This window comes from Amblyomma mixtum, chromosome 3, assembly GCF_055824585.1.
Source record: "Amblyomma mixtum isolate Tamu chromosome 3, ASM5582458v1, whole genome shotgun sequence".
Lineage (NCBI taxonomy): Eukaryota > Metazoa > Arthropoda > Arachnida > Ixodida > Ixodidae > Amblyomma > Amblyomma mixtum.
In genome coordinates this window covers 397,901,386-397,923,923 of record NC_143014.1, presented here as the reverse complement: position 1 = coordinate 397,923,923, position 22,538 = coordinate 397,901,386, and the positions used below count along the sequence as shown (strand labels likewise).

General features: G+C 47.6%; 1 protein-coding gene across 2 annotated transcripts in view; it reads right to left on the bottom strand.

Annotated features, from left to right (window-relative positions):
- Mp (collagen XV/XVIII-type protein multiplexin) overlaps nt 1-22,538 on the bottom strand; it is a 264,052-nt gene that overhangs the window by 71,326 nt on the left and 170,188 nt on the right. For both annotated transcript variants that reach the window (XM_089584492.1, XM_089584493.1), the window contains exons 3-4: nt 15,441-15,482; nt 2,941-3,010 (exon numbers count right to left, since the gene is read on the bottom strand). In XM_089584492.1, coding sequence (XP_089440618.1) covers nt 2,941-3,010; nt 15,441-15,482 — 112 coding nt within the window. The remainder of the gene's footprint in view (nt 1-2,940; nt 3,011-15,440; nt 15,483-22,538) is intronic.

Sequence of the window (22,538 nt, the reverse complement as noted above, 5' to 3'; positions counted from 1 at the left end):
ACCGAATAGAGGGCGAGCCAACGTTAATTATTTTACCAGTCTTGGTGGTGCGTTTGGCTGGGAACCGTTAAAACCTGCGGAGACGGCATCATCATCATCAGCAGGCGCCAGGTACCGCCTACTCAATGTTCTATGCCTTTCCAACTTTTAGTTAGCACCGTCCTATGCCAGTCGCCGCCGACCCTATCCCCACAAATTTCCTTATTTATCTCCCCACCTCACTCTCGGCCGCTCCGGGGTAAGCTTTGCTCTCCTTTAGCGTAATTCACACACCGTTGGGTGTCTCTTCTCTGCGTTGCATGGCCAACGTAGGCCTCCTCTTGACTACTACTTGGAAATATGATTAACTCGAGTTTATTCTATATTACACGCTGCACTCTTCTTTCCTCTCAACGTTTTCTATATTTTCTCAGCTCGCTGTGCTAGTCCTATGTTTTAATGATATTTTGGTAGCTTAGAAGTTCTATCCCCAAAGTGAGTACGGGGCCTGTACAACTATTATATGATATACTTGTATTGTGATGTAGTATACCGTCTTTGCCAAAAGTAACCGAGCAGCCGTGACGGCAGCTGAAGCGGGCCATCATCAGCCGAGCGGCGGCGCTGCGGTCCCCGGCGCTGGTCGCTGTTCCCCGGCTGCGAGTGCAAACTCGGTGACGCAAGCCTGCGCTCTTGCCCTCCTTCTTTGGATGATAAGAAGCATGATAAGAAGTAAGCTGGTAGCATGTGCAGAGAGCAGTTTCGCGCTTTTGGAGTGCTGTCATACTGAGCGAGGGTGAAGTCTTGCGTCAGCCAGTTTACACTCATGGCCGGGGAGCAGGGGCCAGCGCCGAAGATAGCAGCGCAGTCGCTCGGCTGTTCGGTTACTTTTGGCAAAAGGGTACACAAGGTATCATGCCCTGAGGCGGTCTGTGGAGCGGTGTGTGAGGCGGTCTGTGGAGTTCTTACTTGGCCCAGATAGCTGAGCGCCCTTATTACTTCCATTGGCCCATTACCTATTTTCGACCATGGCTATACTTTCTCAGGTTGTTAAACATTACTTGTTAATTCCCAAGTCTGTCGTTGTAGTTCCCCTGTTAAGTCCGCAATCATACGCTGGAATTCCCACATTTACTCAGCGGGGCAAAATCCTTACCACATCGCAGGTTATTAAGGTGTTCTATACCGAGAACACTATTAAGGTGTCCTCCAACTCGAATGTCTAGTTAATCCCAATCCAAGTTTTTGAATACCGCTTGTAGGCATGCAGTGAATAACAGCGGAAGCATTGTCTCCCTTCTTGATGCCCGTTTTCTGAATGGCATTGCCTCACTCCTATGGTGCAGTTCTGAGGTCGCTGTGCAGTCCCCGTAGATATTTGATAACGTATTTTTGTTTCCTCCCCGCCCTGGTGCCTCAGCACCTGTATGAATGCTGATGTTGAGGCCCAGATAAGCTTTTTCTAAATGTGCATCTTTAAGTGCGGGAACCCTGTGAGCATGATTCGTGTTGAGAAAATTAGCAGAGCCAGGCTGCAAGCGTCGCTGGTAAGCCAGTCCACGGGCACTAAGGCGATAAAGGAGGCTGACCTTTCGCTACCTTCCGCTCAGCACATCGCTTTTCGTATGGTGTCGCAGAACTTGGTTGCGTAGTGCCTCACGCGAATGGTGACGCGCTTCTGGTCAAAGCCTTCCACTATGTAAGTGCGCCGCAAGAAGGCATCGTGGGACTTCGCTGATCGATACTCGTGGGGCCTTGCTTTCAGTCGTGAAATATTCGAGAATTACCTTCATGTACCCCGTGCGGACATATGTAGTCAGTTGACATTAACGAGCTGGTGTTTTCTTAGTACAATGGGAAACCGAATTAACACCTCTGGGTCTGGTCCACAAGTGTTAGCAGTTTTTATGGCAAGTAGGGACTCCTGCGTTCTATGATGATCCGATTTAATCTCTAGCCTTCTTGACGTGCCGTCTAAAACTGCTTGTCAGAACACATTAGTAAAGAGGAATAGTGTGCGTGTAACTTTTCCGACACAGTCGCACTCTCTAGTAGAAAGAAAACTCATAGCTGATTAACTGAATCAGTCCCTTAATCACTGTGACAAGCATAACGGAACACAAAAGAAAAATGATGGGAACAAGTGCTACGTCGATCCATTCTTTTTCGCTGCATTTTTCAAGGCGTAGCACCGACTGACCCATTCTTGAAGCATGCTGCCTTTAATCACTATCTGAAGGGGGAAGCGTAAAAGGGCTATGATCAGCCGGCTACGGGTAGGAGTGGAAGATGTTGATGGTGAAATTTTCATTTGCTCTTTGTAAGGTAGGAATCGACCTGTGCCCGCATTCTCGGTGCTCCAAAAGCTTCAACGTTCGAGCTAGATCCGAGCTGGACCGTTTTAAATTGTAATTTATTCGATGTTATTCTGACGTGTTTGTAGCAGCCGCGTTTATGTTATACACGCTTTTGCTACAAAATTAATCCTACAGTCACCAAGTATAACCGCTTCCCAGCGGCGGCTTAAAAAGAGGTTCTGAGACACAAATAGAAAGAGAAACGACCCATTCATCTTGCGACTACTATCTCTTCCAGATTATATGCTCAAAGAAGGCTGACCCGCATACACGGTAATTGACAAAGTGGTGCGCTTTTGGCCTGTGCGAAGGGCAAATTTCTCTGAGTGGATATGTGACCTACGGCATCAGTCGCACTTTAGCTTTAACGAGACGCGGCAGCCAAATCTTATTGTCTGCCGTCAACAACGCTTAACTGCAATATAACTGCCTCTCTCTCCTGGTGCATGAAGTTCGCCGCGGTTGTGGCAGTTTAAACCACCTCCGTTGAACACGATGCACTTGTTCTTTCTTCGTTTAATTGTGGATCCAAATCGATATCTTAGATCTTCAAAATTGCTTCCAATAATTAATGAAAGCGGTTGCAAAAACATGGATAACTCACCAAAATCTCCACTTCCTTCGTCGTAGTCCGCGCCAAAGAGGCTGGCATCCTTGAAATCTTCCTCTGCGTACTGAAAAAAAAAACAAGGACGCTGTGGAGTTTCTGTATTAATTAGCATGATGAGTGACATTAAGCTACGCTTATTTGATTGCTGAAAACTGGTTTGGAATTCACGGTGAACGGCCGAAGAAGTTTATGGAGGCGTTCTCCATAAACACTTATACCTATCCCTTTCCGATTGTATCAAGTGCAAACGTCACTTAAACTTGCACTGATAAGAGCGGATGAATTGTGTCCACCTGCACGGGATCTTTTCTGATCGATACTTTGTCAATCGACCTTTCGATATTTACTAGGATATTTACACAGGCATCCGCCATGGCATTGTTAAGCAGTGCTTACATTGTTGCTATTTCAATACACCCAGATAATGTCAGTTATATATCAAGTCGCTAACAGGGCGTCAGAGAATGCAACCGAAAGAATCTTGCAGTCATCATGCGTAGTAGCCGCTAGTATGTTTCTCATTGTGCCTTCGTTATGAACAGGATGAGGTTAGTTAACCAGCATTTATGTATCGGGTTAGATATGGAAAGTTGCCGAAAGTCGTGAGGAACGTTCAAGTGAAGTGTTTGCAAGCAGGTAGCCGCAGCATATACCTCCTTTTCTAGGCGATAAAGGAAACCCGCTAAATTGAAAAGAAACTACAGAGAATGTTTACTACATTCGAATCTGAGCGAAAGCACGGATTTGTGCCACATAGAAGACCACCGTGAGCAGGCAGTGCCGCGAGACGGAGCAGAAGGAAGTTGATGAAGACAACGCTCCCCAATGCACAGGGCGATAACAACAACAGCGAGAGTGCGGTGCAGTTTAACAAGAGGCGTGTTGACTGCGGCGATAGCCTAGTGATTTCGCTGAGCGGCCCTTACATGAGATCTGTTCGCGCAGCCGTGGGTTCGACTGCCTGCCATGGACCGTGGACCCCCCTGCTCCTCGAGGAGCCGCCGCCGCGCCTAACAGACGGTGTGTTTTCAATTGTTCGAAATGGTCGTGACGTCACAGTGCGTGAATTTCAAATGAGGCCAATTGTACTTTGGCTAGTAACCATGAAACCATTTAAAGGGATCGCATAGTGATGCTCCAAGTACATGGGTCTGAGTTTCGTTAATTACTAAATTAATCAATTAGCCTAACCAACCCTTCTAGTCAGACCAGAGAAATAAATAAAACCGAGTAGGAAATCCATCGAGTTGGGGAATCGAACCAGGGTCTCCGGAGTGCGAGACGAGCACGCTAACCACTCCGCCATGTCAGCTCGATGGCTTGGAATGAACAAAGGCGCGTCTAGTGAATACGGTGTCTTCGTTCACTCCCGTCTTCCTCCCTTCCCGTTACGGCGAGGTTCAGGTGTCCACCGAGGTATGCGAGAGAGATACATTTCCTTTTCTCAAAAACCAATTTACCGACGAGCAAGGCGGAGAGCCGAACGGGCGATTACGTTCTGTGGACTCCCTGGCAGCGTTGCAAGACGCTGTCGCGTTCCACTCTTAGAGGCGAAGCCTAACATCTTAACCACACATCAGTAACACAAGCAGCAACACCGCGCTTAAGGATTTCGCCTCACTGCACTTTAGGTCAACAAAGTGCACCCCCCTCCCTGAATTTTATGTCTTTTCCACTGTTTGACCTCTAGCCCAGCTGAAGGTCAAATTTACACGGTCCGCGAAGAACGCCCGAGGTCCCGTAGCGAAGCTTTCGCTTCAAAATGAATATCTCGTACCCCAATGCCACCACGTAACCCAATCGGAAACGCCAAATATGCCCGAGCTCATGAGATGATGGATAAAACCGAGCTCCCATCAATGATCTCATCCTGGGCACAACGATTTTCGCCCATCCCCCAGTCGCGTCAGCTTTAAAAACACCTTCTCCGTTTCATTGCCGGACGCATCGCTCGCTTCGCAACGAGACCTATTTGGTTCACTCGGTCGGTTTGCTCATCGCCACTTTCATGGAGCACACAGCTTGCGTAATAGCGCGAACATGAATGCCGAACACTCCTCTGCGAAGCAGCGCCTTGTGAAAAAAGAGGAAAAAATTTGTTCGCCTATGTCCCGTGGTAAGCCGCAGGCACGAAGCCTTGCGGATGGTAGAGCGGAGGAGAGGGCAGTGGGAGAGAGCTGGATTGGCCGGAACCGACTGATCCTGTTGGCGTTGAAATCAAGAAGGCGTTGCCTTTTAAGACCGGCTTAAAAAGAAACGCAATCGGGACACAAGGTCTGATGTTTGGAGAGTAGACGTGTCGGTGTTAGAGCACGGACGTTAGAAATAAGTCGAAAAGGCGATCCGACGCGCGGTCCGGACCGAAATGCCGGGGACATCAGCCTGGTGAGCGCGGTCGAAGTTCGTACAGGCGCAGACAAAAGTAAACGTAGCAGGCTATTGGCCACCAACATTTTTCGCGTGTTGCCTAATTGAAATTGCCAGCTATGGTGTGCTCAGGATGGTAGAGAACGCCAGTGCGCTTTCTCATGGACGAACAATGTTTCTTCATTTCCTGCAGGGAAGACGGGTTTGCACTTAGAACAAAATCGCGTCCTCAGTTTACTTATGTCCGCACCTGTACAGTGCCGGCGCATTATTTAAGAAAGCTGTAATATGAGTATACACCAGGTGTGTCAGAGAAGCCTGCCACTTATTTTTTAAAATTTGGTTTTGGAGGTAAAGAGTAGATTTTAGTGGCACATCAATACCTCTGTTGGCGGGCGTGAGAAAACAGGCGAATCATGTTAACTAGTGAAGTGATTAGCTAAATTGTAACAGTATACTTTTTAACTATTCCCGATAGGCTCCTGGTAGCCATTAGAGATTGGTAGCCGGCCGTTAGCAATAGACATTTTAGTTTTTATGATTTCGAAAATGTGGTTACCCTCGGCGCTGTGGCTCACCAAATTTGGGCCATTTCTCGTGCTATTAGAAAACCGCGTGCCTGCGAGGAGCACAAAGTGACGTGTAGCCCGCGTCAAAAGTATACTGCCCAAGGGGTTTGCTTCAAAGCTGTTTCGCGTGGCTCCCTAGAACGTCTAGCAGTCCAAAGCTTGGGAGGATTGAGGACGAAAAGCCATTCCTCTTTCGAGAGGTTACTGTCGCTGAGGATGCGTAACGAGGTATGCTGCAGGCCTCACAAGCAAAGCTCTTGGGCTTCGACGGAGGGTATACATCAAAACTCGTTATTCCGTAAAGCACATACCACGCGATAATTTCTGTCCTACCCGCGCAGTGGTGCTCCCCGCTTCTCGCCACTTCACTGCTCCAGCGCGGGCAACGTGTTTTTCTCATTTCTAATTCAATGGTAGACATCGATAAACTTCTATTTATTACAAACTGTGCTTCACGGGATTATTCTTTAGTGTGCTACTTGCGGAGGAGGTAAAAACTGTTATTATTCAAGTATGTGCAGGAGGAGGTTCCACATTTCCTGCCCCAAATACGGCTCTTTGACGTGCAGCCTTCACGTCTGAACCGTTGCTAGTTTAGCAGGCAGATATGCTGGGGCCACTGATTGCATGCAGCATAGCGCATTAGTTTGTCGGCAGTGGTTCAATATTGTGAGACCTCACTGGGACCATCTGTGACGTGAAATGGGTGACGTCACATGGCGCACAGCTGGCGCGCCGAAACCGCCGCCGGAGCCGCCGCCGCAGCCACGCGCTCTCCATCGCCTCGCCGACAGTGTCCCTCTCTCTCTCCCTCTCTGACGCGCAGTAGCGATTGCTCATCGCCATCTGCGTGGTTTGTGGTGTATATAAAATTGGCAGTGGCTTAGCTCTGCTATGCCAGGATATACGTAGCGTGAGGTGAGGGCGAGGTGTCCACATCTCGGTGGACGCCTGAACCAGAGGGAAGACGCATAACTGCCCTCGTGGAACAGTGGACACATCAATCATGCTTTAAGCTAAGTGGCCGTAGTGACAGCTGTGCGCTGCATGCGTCGGCATTGACAAGGTTGTGCCAGAAACGCGGCGCTGAAGCCATAGGCCGTCGGCGTTCGTGGTGTTCACAGGCGTTGGCGTTTACCACGTTTTACTCTCCGTTCATTTCAAGGAAAGGAAGGCGAGTGCGCGCGGCAAGGCGCGCCAGCTATGCGTAGAGACGCCACTTACTCATCGCGCATGCGCAGTATGGTCGCCCAAGAGCACGCGAAACGGCTAGACTGTGGGCAGAGTAGTTCACGCAACAATATATGGCTACGCGCAGATGTTGCTTTCGCAATCCTCCAGGTTTAACCAGAGCTAAAACAAAGCCAATTTTAATTGTCATGGACATTCGTGAAGCTGGTACAGTTCAAACGTAGATTGAAGCTGCAAAACCTAACGTCAGCATTGAAAGCCCTGAAGTCAGTATCTAATATAGTGAATGGTTTATCATGTACGATTTTTTCTGTAACCATTTGCATAACGTGCAGGTAATCATTCTGGTTGCCCCTACCCGGAGGTGAACATAATTCACTACAACAAGCTTGTTCGGCCAATCTACAAAGCAGTCATTTCAATATCCCCTTCAGGCACGACATTCACGCATGCGGACGCGACCTAAACCAAATTGTATTCTCGTATTCAAGGCGAGCTTCCCGGCTTTGCATGGCGCGTCCTAAACATTTAGACCTTGCCTGTCAAGTCCATGGTGCCATCTTGTGCAGATACAGCGAAATGTAGTTGAAGAAAAGAAAAGATGGGTTTCTGCACATTCAGTGGAGGGAAAAAAGAGTAGCTTTTACTTGTACGCCTATGCTCAAGCTGAAGTTGTTGCCATGATCAACATAGTACACACATGGCAGCTCTGTAATAGCTAAGACTGCATGCACCTATCTTGCGTGGCACTGTGGAACACAGGTACATACGTACATCTGTAAATACTAGCGAAGGTTTTTGCAAATAGAGAAACCTGTAACCCAAGCACAAACTGAACGACACCTTGAAGTTAGCTTGGTTACGGGCAACTGCCGCAAGTGGAACAGAAATTTGCCACAGATTGCAAGTTGTTTCACAGATCTCTTCTCGTACTCATATAGCCTTCGCAAATTCTTTATTGTTGCCTTGGACCACAGCAGATATTTTTGTACGCGGTACTCAATACTTACATTGAATAGATAGCGGGGCTGTAATGCACACGAATGGCTGTTCCTCAAAAAGGCACGCATTGTAGCTCGAAATAACGTGAGTTACTTCGTTCAAGGCTTCCTCTGAATTGAGGTAGCAATCGTATTCTTGAGCGCTCCTTATTTCTTACAGCAAGGATGTTATTCTTATTTCCCACTTTCCTGCACCCAATTTGGTTTCCTCATTTTATCCGCACTTTGTTGGGGAATCCACTTTCACCGCTTAACTTTGAACCAAACAAAAAACATACCAAAGAAAGCACAAATATGGCCTTAGTAGAAGATTTAGACGCCGGAAAATATCTATGCTTCGAAAGTTGAACACGGCGGCGCTGATCGCACTTTGAAAGCGGGAAACTATTGACGGCTGTCCTTTACCATAGAGAGATACAAAAGAATGGAAGGCTGGGCCAGTCGATGACGCCTTTCGCAAGAGCATACCGGGGCAGAGAGCGGAACGAAGCCGAAGAAAATATAAACACAGCCCCGACTCGCGACTACCGAAGATGCACTGGATAAAAACTTGCTAATATACGCCTGCAACCGCGCTGCGATGACGTCACCAAATGTAGAACAAGCCAGTCCAGACTTTAAACATCGGTGTCAGTGCACTCGAGTAGTTGCTCAGGGGTATTTGGTTAAGAAATTTGAACTTGCATGCATGAGCCTCCGTTCAGTGTAGCGGTACGGGAAACAATATTCGTTTATTGACAATCGAACGCTGAAAGTTCTCTTGTTTTTCTTTTTAGTTCTTCTCTCGGAGACTTGGCTGGGCTGTTTTGTGTTTGGTGACATCATCGTAGGGGTACTGCGGGTTTATGTTCCCACGATTTTCCCGATAAATCTTTAGTGCGGAGTAGCGCGGCGTTATTCCGTCTTCGCCTTCGCCCTGTCCCGCTCGCTGTCCGTTCCTTCGAAACGATACTTACTACTCTGCCTGTGGAGGTGTTCACCAATTTCTTCTTGCTGGGTTGTTTCTGTTTCAAGTGCTATGGTATGTGACTTATATAAATAAGAGATAAGTTTTAATGAAATTTTGCACAACAGTACAATTTTGTCAGCGTCCACTGCTTGCAAACTCGGGTGCTCAATATCTCCAAAGCCGAAAGTTGCTTTCTGGAACTGCTCCACTATGCGTCAAGCTGGAGGAGTTGGCTCGTTAACACCTCGAAATTCCGAGGGACCTGCTAGACGACGACGAAGAAAAAGATTTACAAGCGCCGACTAATGTGTCGCGGTTGTGTAAAATCGCAATACGTTTAAGGGTTTCTTTTTTCTTTTTCGACAACCTCCTTAGTGACCGTTTAGTTTTTCTCTCGCCAGATGAGTTCGCGCACCTAAGAAATGGCGCTAAGCACCTCGATCCGCCATGTCTTTGACGCCCAGGCTTCTATGGAAGCTTTACTGCCACTGCGCATGCTTGAACGGTGAAGTGGCAAGCGCTGTTCACGGACTTATTCCCTTTGCTGATGGCATTTCTGTATAAGTATCTACTGCTTGTTGAATGCCTAACCCATCTATGTCTGACTTCTCTTTTCTCCTTTCAAACATCCTTCGCGCGTTCTGTTTGCTAAGTCCTGTGCATGTCAAATACTACCTTCGAAAAAAAGAAAAGCCGGGACCACACACAATAAAACTAGCGCAAGGGGCACAACCACAAACAAGGACACATGGCGGCGTAGCACTTTCAACTGACTATATTTAAATGAAGATCACATTTAAACCCCTCAGCGATGATTCCTCAGATTGCATGTGAAAAAGAGGGCGCTAATTTTCCACTGAGCCTACACATTGAACACTTCCCCACGCGTAAGCACTAGTCCGAAATGGGGAAAAAGAGATTTCAATCATGTTGTGGTAACCAAATTAGCGCATCCTAGACGTTTGGAGAGAATCCGGGACACAGTTTACTCTCAGGGCCTGAGGAGGATATAAAGCTAAGCCAGTGACTTGCAAGGCGAGTCTAATGACTTAGGATTCTGTAGAAAGTGTGCAAATAGAGCTAAAGAGCTTTTAAGCGAGTAGTGTGATCTATTGTGCCGAGCAGGGCGACTGGAAAATGCCGTTTGTTGTCGTTCTTAAGAACACGAGCGTGGGATCCGGGACTATGGAGTGCTAAAGAATCGACGATACATAGAAGAGAGACGACAGGGCATGCACTACCTTCAACTGCTTATAGAAGAAAAGAAACGCATAGGTGGTTACACAGCTGTCAATGGAGGGGCAAGGTTCCAAGAGGCGCGAATATGAGCGAGGGAAGGAATTGTCAATACAAGAACAGAGATGAAAGAATGCACCTTCATTACACCGCGGTGCACTGCTCACACCGATCCGGTAGGACTCTACCGATTTTCGGTGTCCCATCTTTGTTTCTGCACAATATACCCGTATCTGGGAGCCGTGCGTCAAGGCTGTAATCCTCGCGGCGATGCTGTAGCTAGGAACTCGTTCTGTGCCGCAGAGGTGTTGACGTTCGCGTAGTCCGTCCTGCACCGCCGATGTGCACATTTCTACGCACCAATGAATGCATTGATATCCCCGTATCCCCAGGCATCCATACGCACCGACAGGCAACCATGAGTGTCTGTAGTGTCCTGTAAACGCATGGGCCGCACATCGCAGTCCGACGAGGGCAGCGACCATGCGCCCTTGCCGATTATGACTCTTCATGACGTATACCACGGATGAATGGTGTCAGAAGCTACCTCTTTGAAGCGGGGCGGTGGCAGGTGCCACCATGCCCGCCATTGCTTTTGAAGCGAAAAGCTTCACTAGGCTAGTCAACTCCGAGCCTCGCGTGTGCTCCGTCGTTAGAAAAAGCCACAGCTGCGCATGCGCGAAACCGAGCGACGTCACGCGGAGCGCAGGTGGCCGCTGCTGCCGCAGCCGTCGTCGCCGCCGCGCGTTGCCGCTTCTCCTCCTCACCACCGTTTTACCCTTCGCCGCTGCCGCGCGGTCGCCTCCCAAGAGGAGAAGGTTCTTTCGCAAGGCGTTGCGAGAACGCGTGAGCGGCGGCGGCGGCCATTGAAGAGGCGGCCATCCTCGCCACCGTTTGACCTTACGCCGCAGCCGTGCGTAGTGATACCTATGCAGCCACCGCGGTGGCTCAGTGGTTATGGCGCTCGGCTGCTGACCCGAAAGACGCAGGTTCGATCCCGGCCGCGGCGGTTGAATTTCTTTGGAGGAGAAATTCTAGAGAGGCCCGTGTACTGTGCGATGTCAGTGCACGTTAGAGAACCCCAGGTGGTCGAAATATCCGGAGCCCTCCACTACGGCGTCTCTCATAGCCTTAGTCGCCATGGGACGTTAAACCCCATAAACCAAACCATAAACCAAACCCGATACCTGTGCTACACGGGAACGTTCGAATGACATCTGAGGCGAATGACATTCGAGGATTGGAATGACATTCGGGCTGGACGGACTCTTGCGGTGCTACACGGCACTTTCCAAACGCATTCGAAAGCCTCAGCTCGTTTTCAGTGTGCAGCGATGACTACGGCGGCGGTCATACTAGTCTGACAACGACACTATATATCACGCTCAAGAGCAGCATGTGATTATAGTGAAATATCTAGTTTACTATAATATGATTGAAATGGGACAAGTTTTTCAGGCCAATAACACCGACGAATTCGATCGGCGGACAGTCAGCCTTGTCGGCGGCCGAGCGAAAGCACGGTGATGTGGCGGCGGTGTGAATATGTTCGCGCTTCTAAATGAGCGAAACGAACGGCTATATTTCACATGTGCACACCTGAAAACTCACCAGCGATAAATGTTTGCCAGGTTAATTTCAGTCGACGACGACTCTGTTCCCTTCCGCGACGACTAGGCCTAGCAAGTCCGCAGGGTTGGTTCTGTGATTGCGGCGGTTGTGAAGAGCGAATCACAAGCTTTAGCGAATGCAAATAGCCACCGAGTGTAGTTTTGGCAACAGTGACCTGAAATCAACTATTGCTTACATCGCAGGGCACGCATATGATGAACGGGATACGCCGGTGTGTCCCAGACTGCCGAGCCGTGCTTTACGGCCAGCAGCAGTCGTCGCCGTCGCTAGCTTGTGGTTAACAAGTTAGGCCGTTTCAGTTAAAGCGAACGGTCGCCAAACATACTTCTGGATAAAGTAGTTTAAAATAAAGTACTGATCACGTCGGAGGAAGCCGGGACAGGAAGAGAGAAGCGCCGATCCAGCGCGATGTGAACAACCCGGCTGTCAAGTGTTTCTCAGGCGTGCGATCCCATCATCGCTTCCCACACATTGTCGCACTGCGTAAACAAGCACTGGTACAACCGGTAAAAAAGAAAACAGACTGTTTAATAGAACTAAAGCACACATCGCGTTTTATGTCATGAAAACGAGCACTCGCTGCTCGTACGCGGCGATGTAAACAACAGTATGAGTGCAATCGCCCTCATCGGCGCGCTCCTGGGGAAATTTCATGCTGACGCGGTGTTCATTGCTGTAATATTATCTTCAAGCACTCCCTTAGACAGAACACGAGCTATTTGCTAAACAAACAGCACAAAAAAGAGAGCAGCGGGTATCGAAATGAACAGCCACAGAGCCGAAAGCTGTCGCACGGCTGTGGGCGGGGCGAAGCGACGGCGGCGGCGACGGCTATTGGTCGGTTCTGTCTGCATTCGCGTTTCGAAGTCATTCCAAAATCTGGAATGTCTCCGCGGAGCTCCGTCGACTCGAATGTCATCTGAACCGGATGCCGTCGAACAACTTCGTGTAGCAGAGTTAGTTCGGCAGTCGAGTCGGGTGACATTCGTTTGGAAGGCATTCGAAACGCCCGTGTAGCAGGGGTAGGCGCGCTTGCCCATAGAACAGGCGCAGACACTTGCCATGGGAGGAGGAGAAGAAGCAACAGTCGGACGGCGCAGAAACACCGATCCAGAAGGGGTAGCTTGGGAGTTGGCTGAAAAGCAGCGAGAGCTTTTCGCTTATCCAGGCTTAACCTTAGCTAAGCCGCAGCCAATTTTTTTTCTTAATATTGCCCTAACCAGTCTCTCAAGTTTAGCGTAACTATCCATGACTTCCATTTTATATTTACATTTAAATTATGCTCACTTCTAGATTTGGAGAATTTTTAATCCTGAACTTGTATCCTTATGTCATCTCTCTGCTTTTGAGACACAAATCTTCCAATCACCTTTTGCTAACGTCTACCGCCGACTGCGATTCACATTACCTTTCTTATCTTCATACCTTAGGGCCTCATGGAGAGTGACTGTGTCTGCATCGACATCGGATACCATCACATTTGAGTATGAGGTGTTCAATTGTTTCTACAAAGTTACATAACACTGCACATGTGTCATCTTGGTTAAATTTATTTTTGTAGCTTCTCGTTCTAAGATGGCCTGGTCTAGCTTCAAAGAGTAGGACACTGCCTCTTAAGTTATCATAAAGCGATTCCTTCCTGATATGCTTTTTCGAATTTCGATACAGTTCTAAATTCTGCTTCTTTTCCATTTACTTAATCCAGTTTTTACCTTCTAATTTTTTACCTGTCGTTTATAGCTCGTTATTTCTCCGTTCTTGTGTCCTACATACATATTGGTTAGCTTCCTGGTCCTTTTGCGCCACTTTGAGTCAACTCTCTTTCTGTATAAGTGTTTAAATACATTAGCTGACCACCTGTTATCGTCAAATTTCATCAGGCGTTCTTTATAAAATATTTTAAAAACTCTGATATTCTCATGCCTCGAACGATGTCTCCCTGTACTGCCTCGTTTAAAGTTTTGCAGCTCTTTATCCCAAGTAGTATTTGGTGCTTTTCCATGTATATTTGTAATTTACCCATACCCCGAGAAGTTTGTACTCTGCAGCATGGTATCTCATGGCCTTGTGCCGTGAGCGCCTGACCTAAAGAATGAATCGTTAAATATCATAAAACCTGATGTATTGGGGCTAAAAGTCAAGCCTAGCTAGACCGTCTCCTTCTCCTCCATAAGTAATAACTAGAGTCTGTAAATCTTCCTGGCTGTCAGCTGTTCGTACAATATCGCCCGCATGCATTAAACCCAGGAGCCTCTGCTCTAGAACCATTCGGTCTAGTCTGTACGGGATTATGACCTAGACTACTTTCTTGTAACAACACCACGCGTCTCAGAGACACCAAGCGTAGTTCCTCTCTGCCTACGCCAGATGGCGACTCTGCCTTGTATCGCTTCTCGCGTTTCCAGTGGCTAACAAGAGAAGACTTTAGTACCGATGGAGTAAAAGCACATTGAAAAAAAAATTGCCCGAACCATCATAAATCTCAAAAGGAAATGCGCTTAGGACATCGAAAATAGATTACAGTAATTTACAGTATCAAAAAATAGCTTGGGATGGCCTCTTCTTTCCTCACGTCAGCAATTTATTCCAATAGTTTTTCTACTATACGTGTTCTTCAGTCGCACTAAACTGAATAAAGCTGCCTATCTTTTCCCACCTACGCATATTTCCCAGTGGCGAGATCACCTGAATAATATTTAAGAAATATGAGCGTGCACCTCAGTTTTCGCACAGTTTTCTGGCAATTTTTCCACGCGCAATCAGTTCATGGAACCAAACGTCCCGCGACATAGCAGTGGCTTCATTAGATTCCGAATTTACCGCAGCGTTAAAGCCTGCCCTTGCTGTTGAGTACTGATATCACTGGTCTGTTTGTCAACTTTTTTTGCGAAACATTCCTTCCACTTACCATGTTTTAAATTTTGTGCGTGCCGTGATAATACCATGCGTTTTTTTTAAGTGAAAGTGTTACGTGCAGGGTACGTACGTAAACAACTAGCTGGAACGCAAGTAAAACGTAACTTTGCCGATCTGAATTCAGTCTGAACGCAATCTGAATCCTTCTAATACAAAGTGACAATATGAGCCTGCATGTTTTCTCTAGCGCAGGCTCACACACACATGATCTGACTGGGGAGTTCCTCAGTACAGTGACGACCACTCATCTTTTCACAGTTTTCGAATGAGTGGACAAGGAAAATATAAATTCTATTTTTCTTTTTAGTGTGGAGCGTATGCCATGCTCTTCGCCGCAACAACACAAAGCACTAGTGCAGAGCAACGCGCCAATAGGTGCGGCCTGATTAAAACAGCAGGGGCTTGTTGCCCCGCCCAGTTACTGCAGTCACATTGAAATTTCCGCGGTCCACGGCCTGAAAAAAAAAAGAAAGCCGGGGAAAGCTTGTACCCACTGTGACCCCATTGGGTACCCGGAGGCACTGGGGATAACAACCCGCAATAGGCCACCGATACCAATAGGCCACCGCTGCGGTGAAGTTGAAGAAAATAAAGGATATAATGCAGAAGAATAAATCCGCAGCTGCCACTTACGTCACTATTTTCCGGCTCCGAGTATTCCCCGCTGCCGATGGTCTGTAAATAAAAAAAGAGAGATTTAGATCCACCTCACTGCGCTAGAATATGCAAGGATAAAAAAAAAGCAAAAAGGAGACTGAGTGCTTCTGATTAGCAAACTCTCAGGAAGCTTCAAGAGTATTCTTGGCGAATTCAAAATAAATGTGGAATAGTTGACGGTGGCGGCAGAGTATGCGTAACAAGCAGCTGGCTGAATCCAAAAACACGCTGACAAGCAACATCGGTGAACCTGATCAGCGGTTCCCAGTCACGACCACATTGCACCGAAACTGGAACACTGACAAGATGTTGGAATTTTTGTCAGACCTCTATCTGTCGAAAGATTTTTGAATCATAACCATAGAAGACGGCCTCCGGTGCTACTACAATATGATTTTCCTTGTCAGACTTCCCTGGAATGCAGCAGGAACGGCCTTTTAAGGTGCGTTACTGGCGAAAAGAGAAGCAGAGTGTATTGATGGGCGAGTTAGTTGAGCATTGTTTAAAACCAGCTCTTGAAGACATGGACTGATAGGACGAGACAGACATATACACTGCGCTGAACTGACAACTGAATTTTATTCATGAAATGTTTCTTTATATACAGTGCAGATCATAAAATCGTCAACAATCAGTCCTGTCCCATGTCACTTTTCTTTACCTTCTCCCTTCCAAAATTGCCCTTTCATTCTCTGGAAATGATAAGGACATGCTGCTCAAGCATGTTTCTTTACAATAAATGATGTTCTTAGCACCGACGATTTCCTGGGCTGGTCATTCTCGGTTTAGGTCGATTACCACTGTTCATCGATGACAAGGTTCAGACTTGCGGGCCCGGCAACAGACAGCGAGAACTCTAGAGAACGGAAGCCATCTGGACAGCAGGACTTTGTGAATAGCGACACAAAACCAACAATACGTGGGAACCTACCACCCCCATCATTATTATGGAAATTAAAAGTATTATAAATATATTAGCGAAACTTGCAAAGTCCAAGCCCGAGGTGCAGACGACCTCGAGAATCTAGACTCACACTGAGCGTCACGTATTGCAGCGCCTGACAGAGTGCAATGGTGTCTTTACTCGCCTATTCCATCACCTGCGCAGAGTATCATGGCAACGAATATTCACGCTGGCTAAAATCTCTGTTTTTCATTAAAGAGCTCTCTCTCTCCCTCTAGTGTGTAGAGGCACTTCTGCTGGCGTGGAAATGCATCGCTCCGCACTTTGAGCATTTCATCGTCAGGTGATTAAAACAAACTTCCTCGGAGACTTCCTGAAGGTAGTCCTGGGCCCGGGCTGAGCACCGAGGAGAGGCAGTACGAGAGACAATGGACATATCATCCGTATGAGCAAAATGTGCGGGGAACTTGGAGAGACATTGACCTAGAGAGAAAACAGGGTTAGGCCCAGAACGGATCCCAGTGGGACACTGGAGAGGGCGGAGTAGCATTGGAATGTTAACCCATGATAGGGAACACTCGGACTGCGAAATCGAGCTATCTAACACAGCACAGGACCACGCAGCCCAGCCTGAGCCACCTTATTTATGAGCAGGGCGTGATCGACTGCATGGTGACATCGAGTTGGACTATGTCCGCAGGAGTGTTGCTATCGAGGCTGTAACTCACGTATTGCGTGTGCGTGGCCAGAGCTGTTGAGCAGCTGCGACCAGGCCGGAAGCTATGCTGGGAATTAAAGGGCCCACGACAAGGTTGTTCTTCATGTTGCAGTTTTGCACTTCAGCAATTAATACAAGAGCCTCTGATCCAATTTCCAAAATTTGGATGCCCAGGGCGCACTGTATATCCGAAAAAATGCGATCGAAATTGTGACCAGGAAACTCCTCCCACCGGCAGAGACCGCCATATTGAATGCTTTCGTGACGTCACTAGGGCACACACGGAGCAACGTCGTCTGCTATCGTTGCTGCAATGCGCGCCGCGAGGTCTCTTGTCCCCTGTACTTTCGCGGGCGGTCGGAGTAGCAGCCGTCCCTCATATATGAGTGACTGGTGCCGCAAAAGCGATAACAGTAACGTATAGTTTTCCGGTAGGAGTCTGGTCATTAGGCCGGTGCGACGTCGATCGACGGTCGGTGGGCTCGTCGGTATGCAGATGCCGTCGCTGACGCAGCGGTATGCCACGCTGGAAGCGACAACGACGTCAACACGACCAACGACCGCGTATCGCAGTCGTGTAAAGAGTGAGTTGCGGTGAACTTTTGCCATATTCTTAAATTTCGGTGGACGGCAGAGCGCCGGCCCCTTGCCCCTTTTGTGACGAGGCCTAGCGAGTCCGCAGGATTCGTGTGTGCGATTTCGGCGATTACGGAGAGTGAATTCACAGCTCTTAGCGCATGCAAATAGCCGTCGAGCGTAGTTCTGGCTACAGTGACTTCAAAGCGACGACTGCCAACATCGCAGGACGCTCGTACAGTAAGGGAGAAGTGCCCATGTGACCAGGTCTGCAGAGCATGTGTGTTGAAGGTCGGTAGCCGGCGGCAGTCGTCGGGGTCGGCTGTGGACAACAAATTCGGCGGTTTTCATGAATGCAAGTGGCGCCAAACCTATTTCCAGGTAAAGCGATTTAAAATCAAGTATTGGTAACATCGGAGGAAGCAGATACAATTAGCAACAAGCGCCGTACGTACGCGAAGAGTTTCCCAAGCAGGCGATGACATCATCGGCTCTTACTGCAGTGTTATCGTAGCGTGTAAACGAGTCAAAACTAGATTTTCTAAGCAAGAGTAGATAATATTTAAGATATGGAGAGCCCACCTTGCGTCTTGGCAAGCGAACAACCAGTACTGTTTGAGCACAGCTGTGTAAACAACCTCAGCGCGGGGCTGCAGTAATCGTAATCGTCGCATTTCTGGCGGACAAGCGCACGCAGAGTAAATGCTAAGTGATGCACTACTATCTTGAAACACTCATTTAGGTGGCGCCGACTATTCGTCGGTGCGGGCAGTGAAGCATTCGAGTCGTGTTGGCTTCTGCTAGCAGCTGCAAAAGGGTTCTACGAGCCGAAAGAAATGTATGTTCGATTTACACACACACATATATACACGCAGCGGGGAGGCAGTCACATTTGGCACTTTTCTCTGCTTCTCTCGTGCCGCAAGGTTACCACAGTGCCACCTTGTGATAATTTGAGTTTATTTATCGAACCGACTAACAGCGGGAAAGAACAGCCAGCGACAGATCGCCACGCCGTTCACGGCGCACATCGGCGAAGGCATGCATGGCACGTGCCGTTTTTCACATACGGGAGCACTTCACTGCTTCTAAGTGTAAACAATAAAGCAGGGGTGCACGGATTTGTTTCCTGAACAGTAAGAAAACAGGCGCCACAAGCAAGTCCGCTTTCCCAAGGATCACTAAGATCGCGTACTGAGCTGAAGGCTTCGGAAACGAAAACACGGAAATTGCACTTTATTTCGCTAAGCTAAACGAAAGAAAACTTTTCGAGCAATCGCCGTCCACGGTGTGCGAGCAAGCAGCCCAACGCAGCGAACAGCGCGCAGCAGACGACGCGGGGCGGGTATGCCCTTGTGACGTCAGCAAGCAGAGATTGCCAGACCAGGAAGCAGCTCGCAAGAAAAGCAAAAAAAAAAATCCTTTTAAAAATATCTACCTCACAGAATCAACTGAAACTGCAGGGAATTGTAGTTTAACTTGTTGGGAATCATATGCAATAAGCGGGGCATGCGCGAAAATAGGCTGCCGTCGCCCCTTTGAAGAAATACCGCGAAATATGAAAAAAAAAAAGAAAGCCACATGACTGCGCTCATGCGCTGCCACGTTGTAGCGCTCAACCGCGTTTTTAACAAACGAAACATGCGCTTTGACCGTACCCAATTGAGCGGCCGCCGCTCACTTCGACGGGCTGCACAATAAAGAAAACGGAGGCTACCTTGAACTACGCGACATCACTGCTTTCCTTTCCTTTTTATTTTGTCTTTGTGATGGCTCAATAAAAGCTCCGTCTGAATTTCTGTCGCTGAGCTCCCTATCACCTATCGCTGATCAGGGCACGCGCTTTCCGTGTTCCAGAAGAATGTGCTGACTCACTCTCAAGATTGGCAGCGGCGTCGATCGCTCACTTCGAGGCGGTGATTGCGGTGAGACGGTGGTTGCGCGCAAAAGCGAAATCACGTAGATTTTATTATTTCGCGGGCCTTTTTAAATGCTGCAAAACTGGACCACGTAGGGGAGAAGTCGCAGCAAGATACAGGATCGGTTGTTTCTTTACCCCTTGTCCCACTTGACGAAAGAGCGCTCGGGCCTAAAGTGAATATTAAATATTTTGGATAATTAGTCTTCGCTGATTAACAAATTAGGCGCAATATAAAAATACTCTGAGGAGCGCCACACGACGGGAAGCAATGTGTCGCTGGTTTTACGCAGCTGCTGTGCCCCGCTTTTTCTTTTAAAACTTGGCTCAGGTTACGTGAAAGACTGTATATAGGCTCTCTCCACCACCGTGTTTCAAGGGAATCAAATAGGTTTTGATGATATATGAAGACTATATGTGGAGAATAACGCATGCTGAGCACACTTCTGCAACGTACATACATCCTATTTTTCGTTGTTCAATATCCTTTCCGAAAAGCAGCTTGTTTTTAAGCACGAAATGCTTTTCGCTCCCATTGTAGGCGCAATGCGGGTAACCTTTAAGCCAGAATGGAAGAAGCGCACGGAGCCGAACCTAAATGAACAGTGGCGAAATTTTCCTTCGCCCACTGGTGCCTATACGTGTGGCGGCGCCACCGAAGCGGCACATGCATCGACAACAGCGCCTTCATAGTCCCGTGGTGGACGAAGCTAGCTGCAGCCTGAGAGGCGCACGAGATGTGGCGGCGTCTGGCCGAGGCGAAAGTCCCAGCCACGTCTCAGCGTACGGTGTACCGCTTGCTGGAACCATCCTCTCTTCTTCGGCACGTGGCGAGCGCTGGTGCCGTGGGTCGCCATCCAGAAAAAGCGGCAAAGAAATCCCGAGCGCGCTGTCACTCGTTAAGAAAAGCTCAGCAAATACAAATAGCCGATGAGGGACGCTTCCCAAGACTCGAGTACGGTTATCAGCATCCATGAACCGTCCTAGAATGCGGTTAGCCTTTCTGCAGTGCATTTCATGCTTCCGTCTACTCGCGACGACGCGGCAGTGTGTGAGTTTTTTTTTCTTGAAGTGTAACGTTACTACGATCGTATTAATAATTGCCGGTGCATAGTTGTCATCCGCAATCGGTCTGTAATCTCTCGTGTCTGTGACACTGCCCTCTTTATGTTTTAATGCTATGCAAGCATTCATCTGTGCTTTTGGTGCAGTTATATTGTAGGCATGGTGTGCTCAAGGTTTTTATAGCACATCTCGGCTGTCCTTCTACATACCTGAAATAACATGATGAGGACCTGCCGCTTTTCCCCTCTGCATTCTCAGGACACCATGCAGATGGTGGAAACTAAACTAGAGCTCTCCAGTCCGGCGTGAATCATAGGCAACGGTGCTTATTTAGTACGTAAAACACCATGGTTTGGAAAGAAAACTTCCAAATTGTCAAACTGGTACGAAACGCTTGACTCCTCCGACGTGAAACGAGTCCAGTTTTCCCTGTGCCTGCCGGCAGAGAATGAGCAAACGGCGAATGGGAAGCCTCCGTGCTCTAGCCAACGTTTCGACCAGAGGACGAAAAACAGGTCGTCTTGTCGGAGCGGTGGCTAGCGAGAGGATGCTTCCCTCCCGCGGCATTCTCCTTCCAAGAATTCCACGTACAACATTCCCAGACAAAAATTTTGAAACTTTGAAAATTGTGAGTCACTGTTATGGAAATATTGAAGGTAATGGTCCATTAATCTGATTTGTAGCAAAACCTTTCTTTTAAAATATTTCCATCGATCGCATCGAACAGTTAAGACTGCTTTAGAGAAGAAATGGGGAACGCTTTTGACGATAGCAACAACGTGAATAGAAAAAAAAAATACAAGCCTGCCGTGTGGTGATCTGCGGTTATATTGAGTGTTGGAGTGAAATATTACATTATATGAAAAAATCGCGTTCGTGAACTGTTTCCCGCTCAAAAACGCTTTTGTCCAGAATTCTTGGGTATGATCCACCACTCTTTCTACCCTGAATCCTGTTTCTGCCGGGTAATATATAGGTTGCGAGAGCATGAAGTACTTGACTGCTTAAAAGATTTCGAAGTATACGCTTCGTTAAAGGAAACATCTTTGGCACGACGTTTCGATTGGAAGACCGATCTTTTTCTAGAAGTTGGAAAAGGTCGGTTTTCTGATCGAAACGTCGAGTCAAATAAATGTGTACTTTAACGAAGCATCTACTTCGCTATATGTATATATATATATATATATATATATATATATATATATATATATATATATATATATATATATATATATATATATATATATATATATATATATATATATATATATATATATATATATATATATATATATATATATATATATATATATATATATATGAGCCAGGCGCCAGAACCACAACATGTTACGTCCCTGGTTTTCGGTGTCGGCTGCTCACAATGCTCAAAAAGCGCAAAAGATTGTTTCTAGAGCGTAAGATAATACTTTAAATCGCTGCCTCTCTATATTTTTAATTGCAGATAGACATAGGTAGGCACCCGACAGCTAGTTATATTCTAGCTTGCTGTTAATGAGTGAGCAATCTTTTGACGTATGTTTAGCAACGTCCACGCACAGTGGCGAACGCCACTTGGTGCTTAAAAAAAAAGTTAGACTTAGGAAAGCCCATGACGGAGTAGAGAAGACGAAGATGCAAGCAGGCACAGTTAGTACTGTTAGCTGGAGTAGCTGGTCAGACATCAATAAGTGCAGGAACACAAGAACGTCACGCTCAAAGATCTGGCTTGACGGCTAAAGACCTAATCGCGAAACGGCTCAGTGGCTTCACTGATCCTTCTCTCCCGCAGAGTCGGCGTTCAGGAGAGGGACGCTTTTGTTGCCATTCATGAGGTATTAATGGCTTCTGGCGATGGCCGGCCGACTCGGAGGAGCGGCTACTCGGCGTTAAACA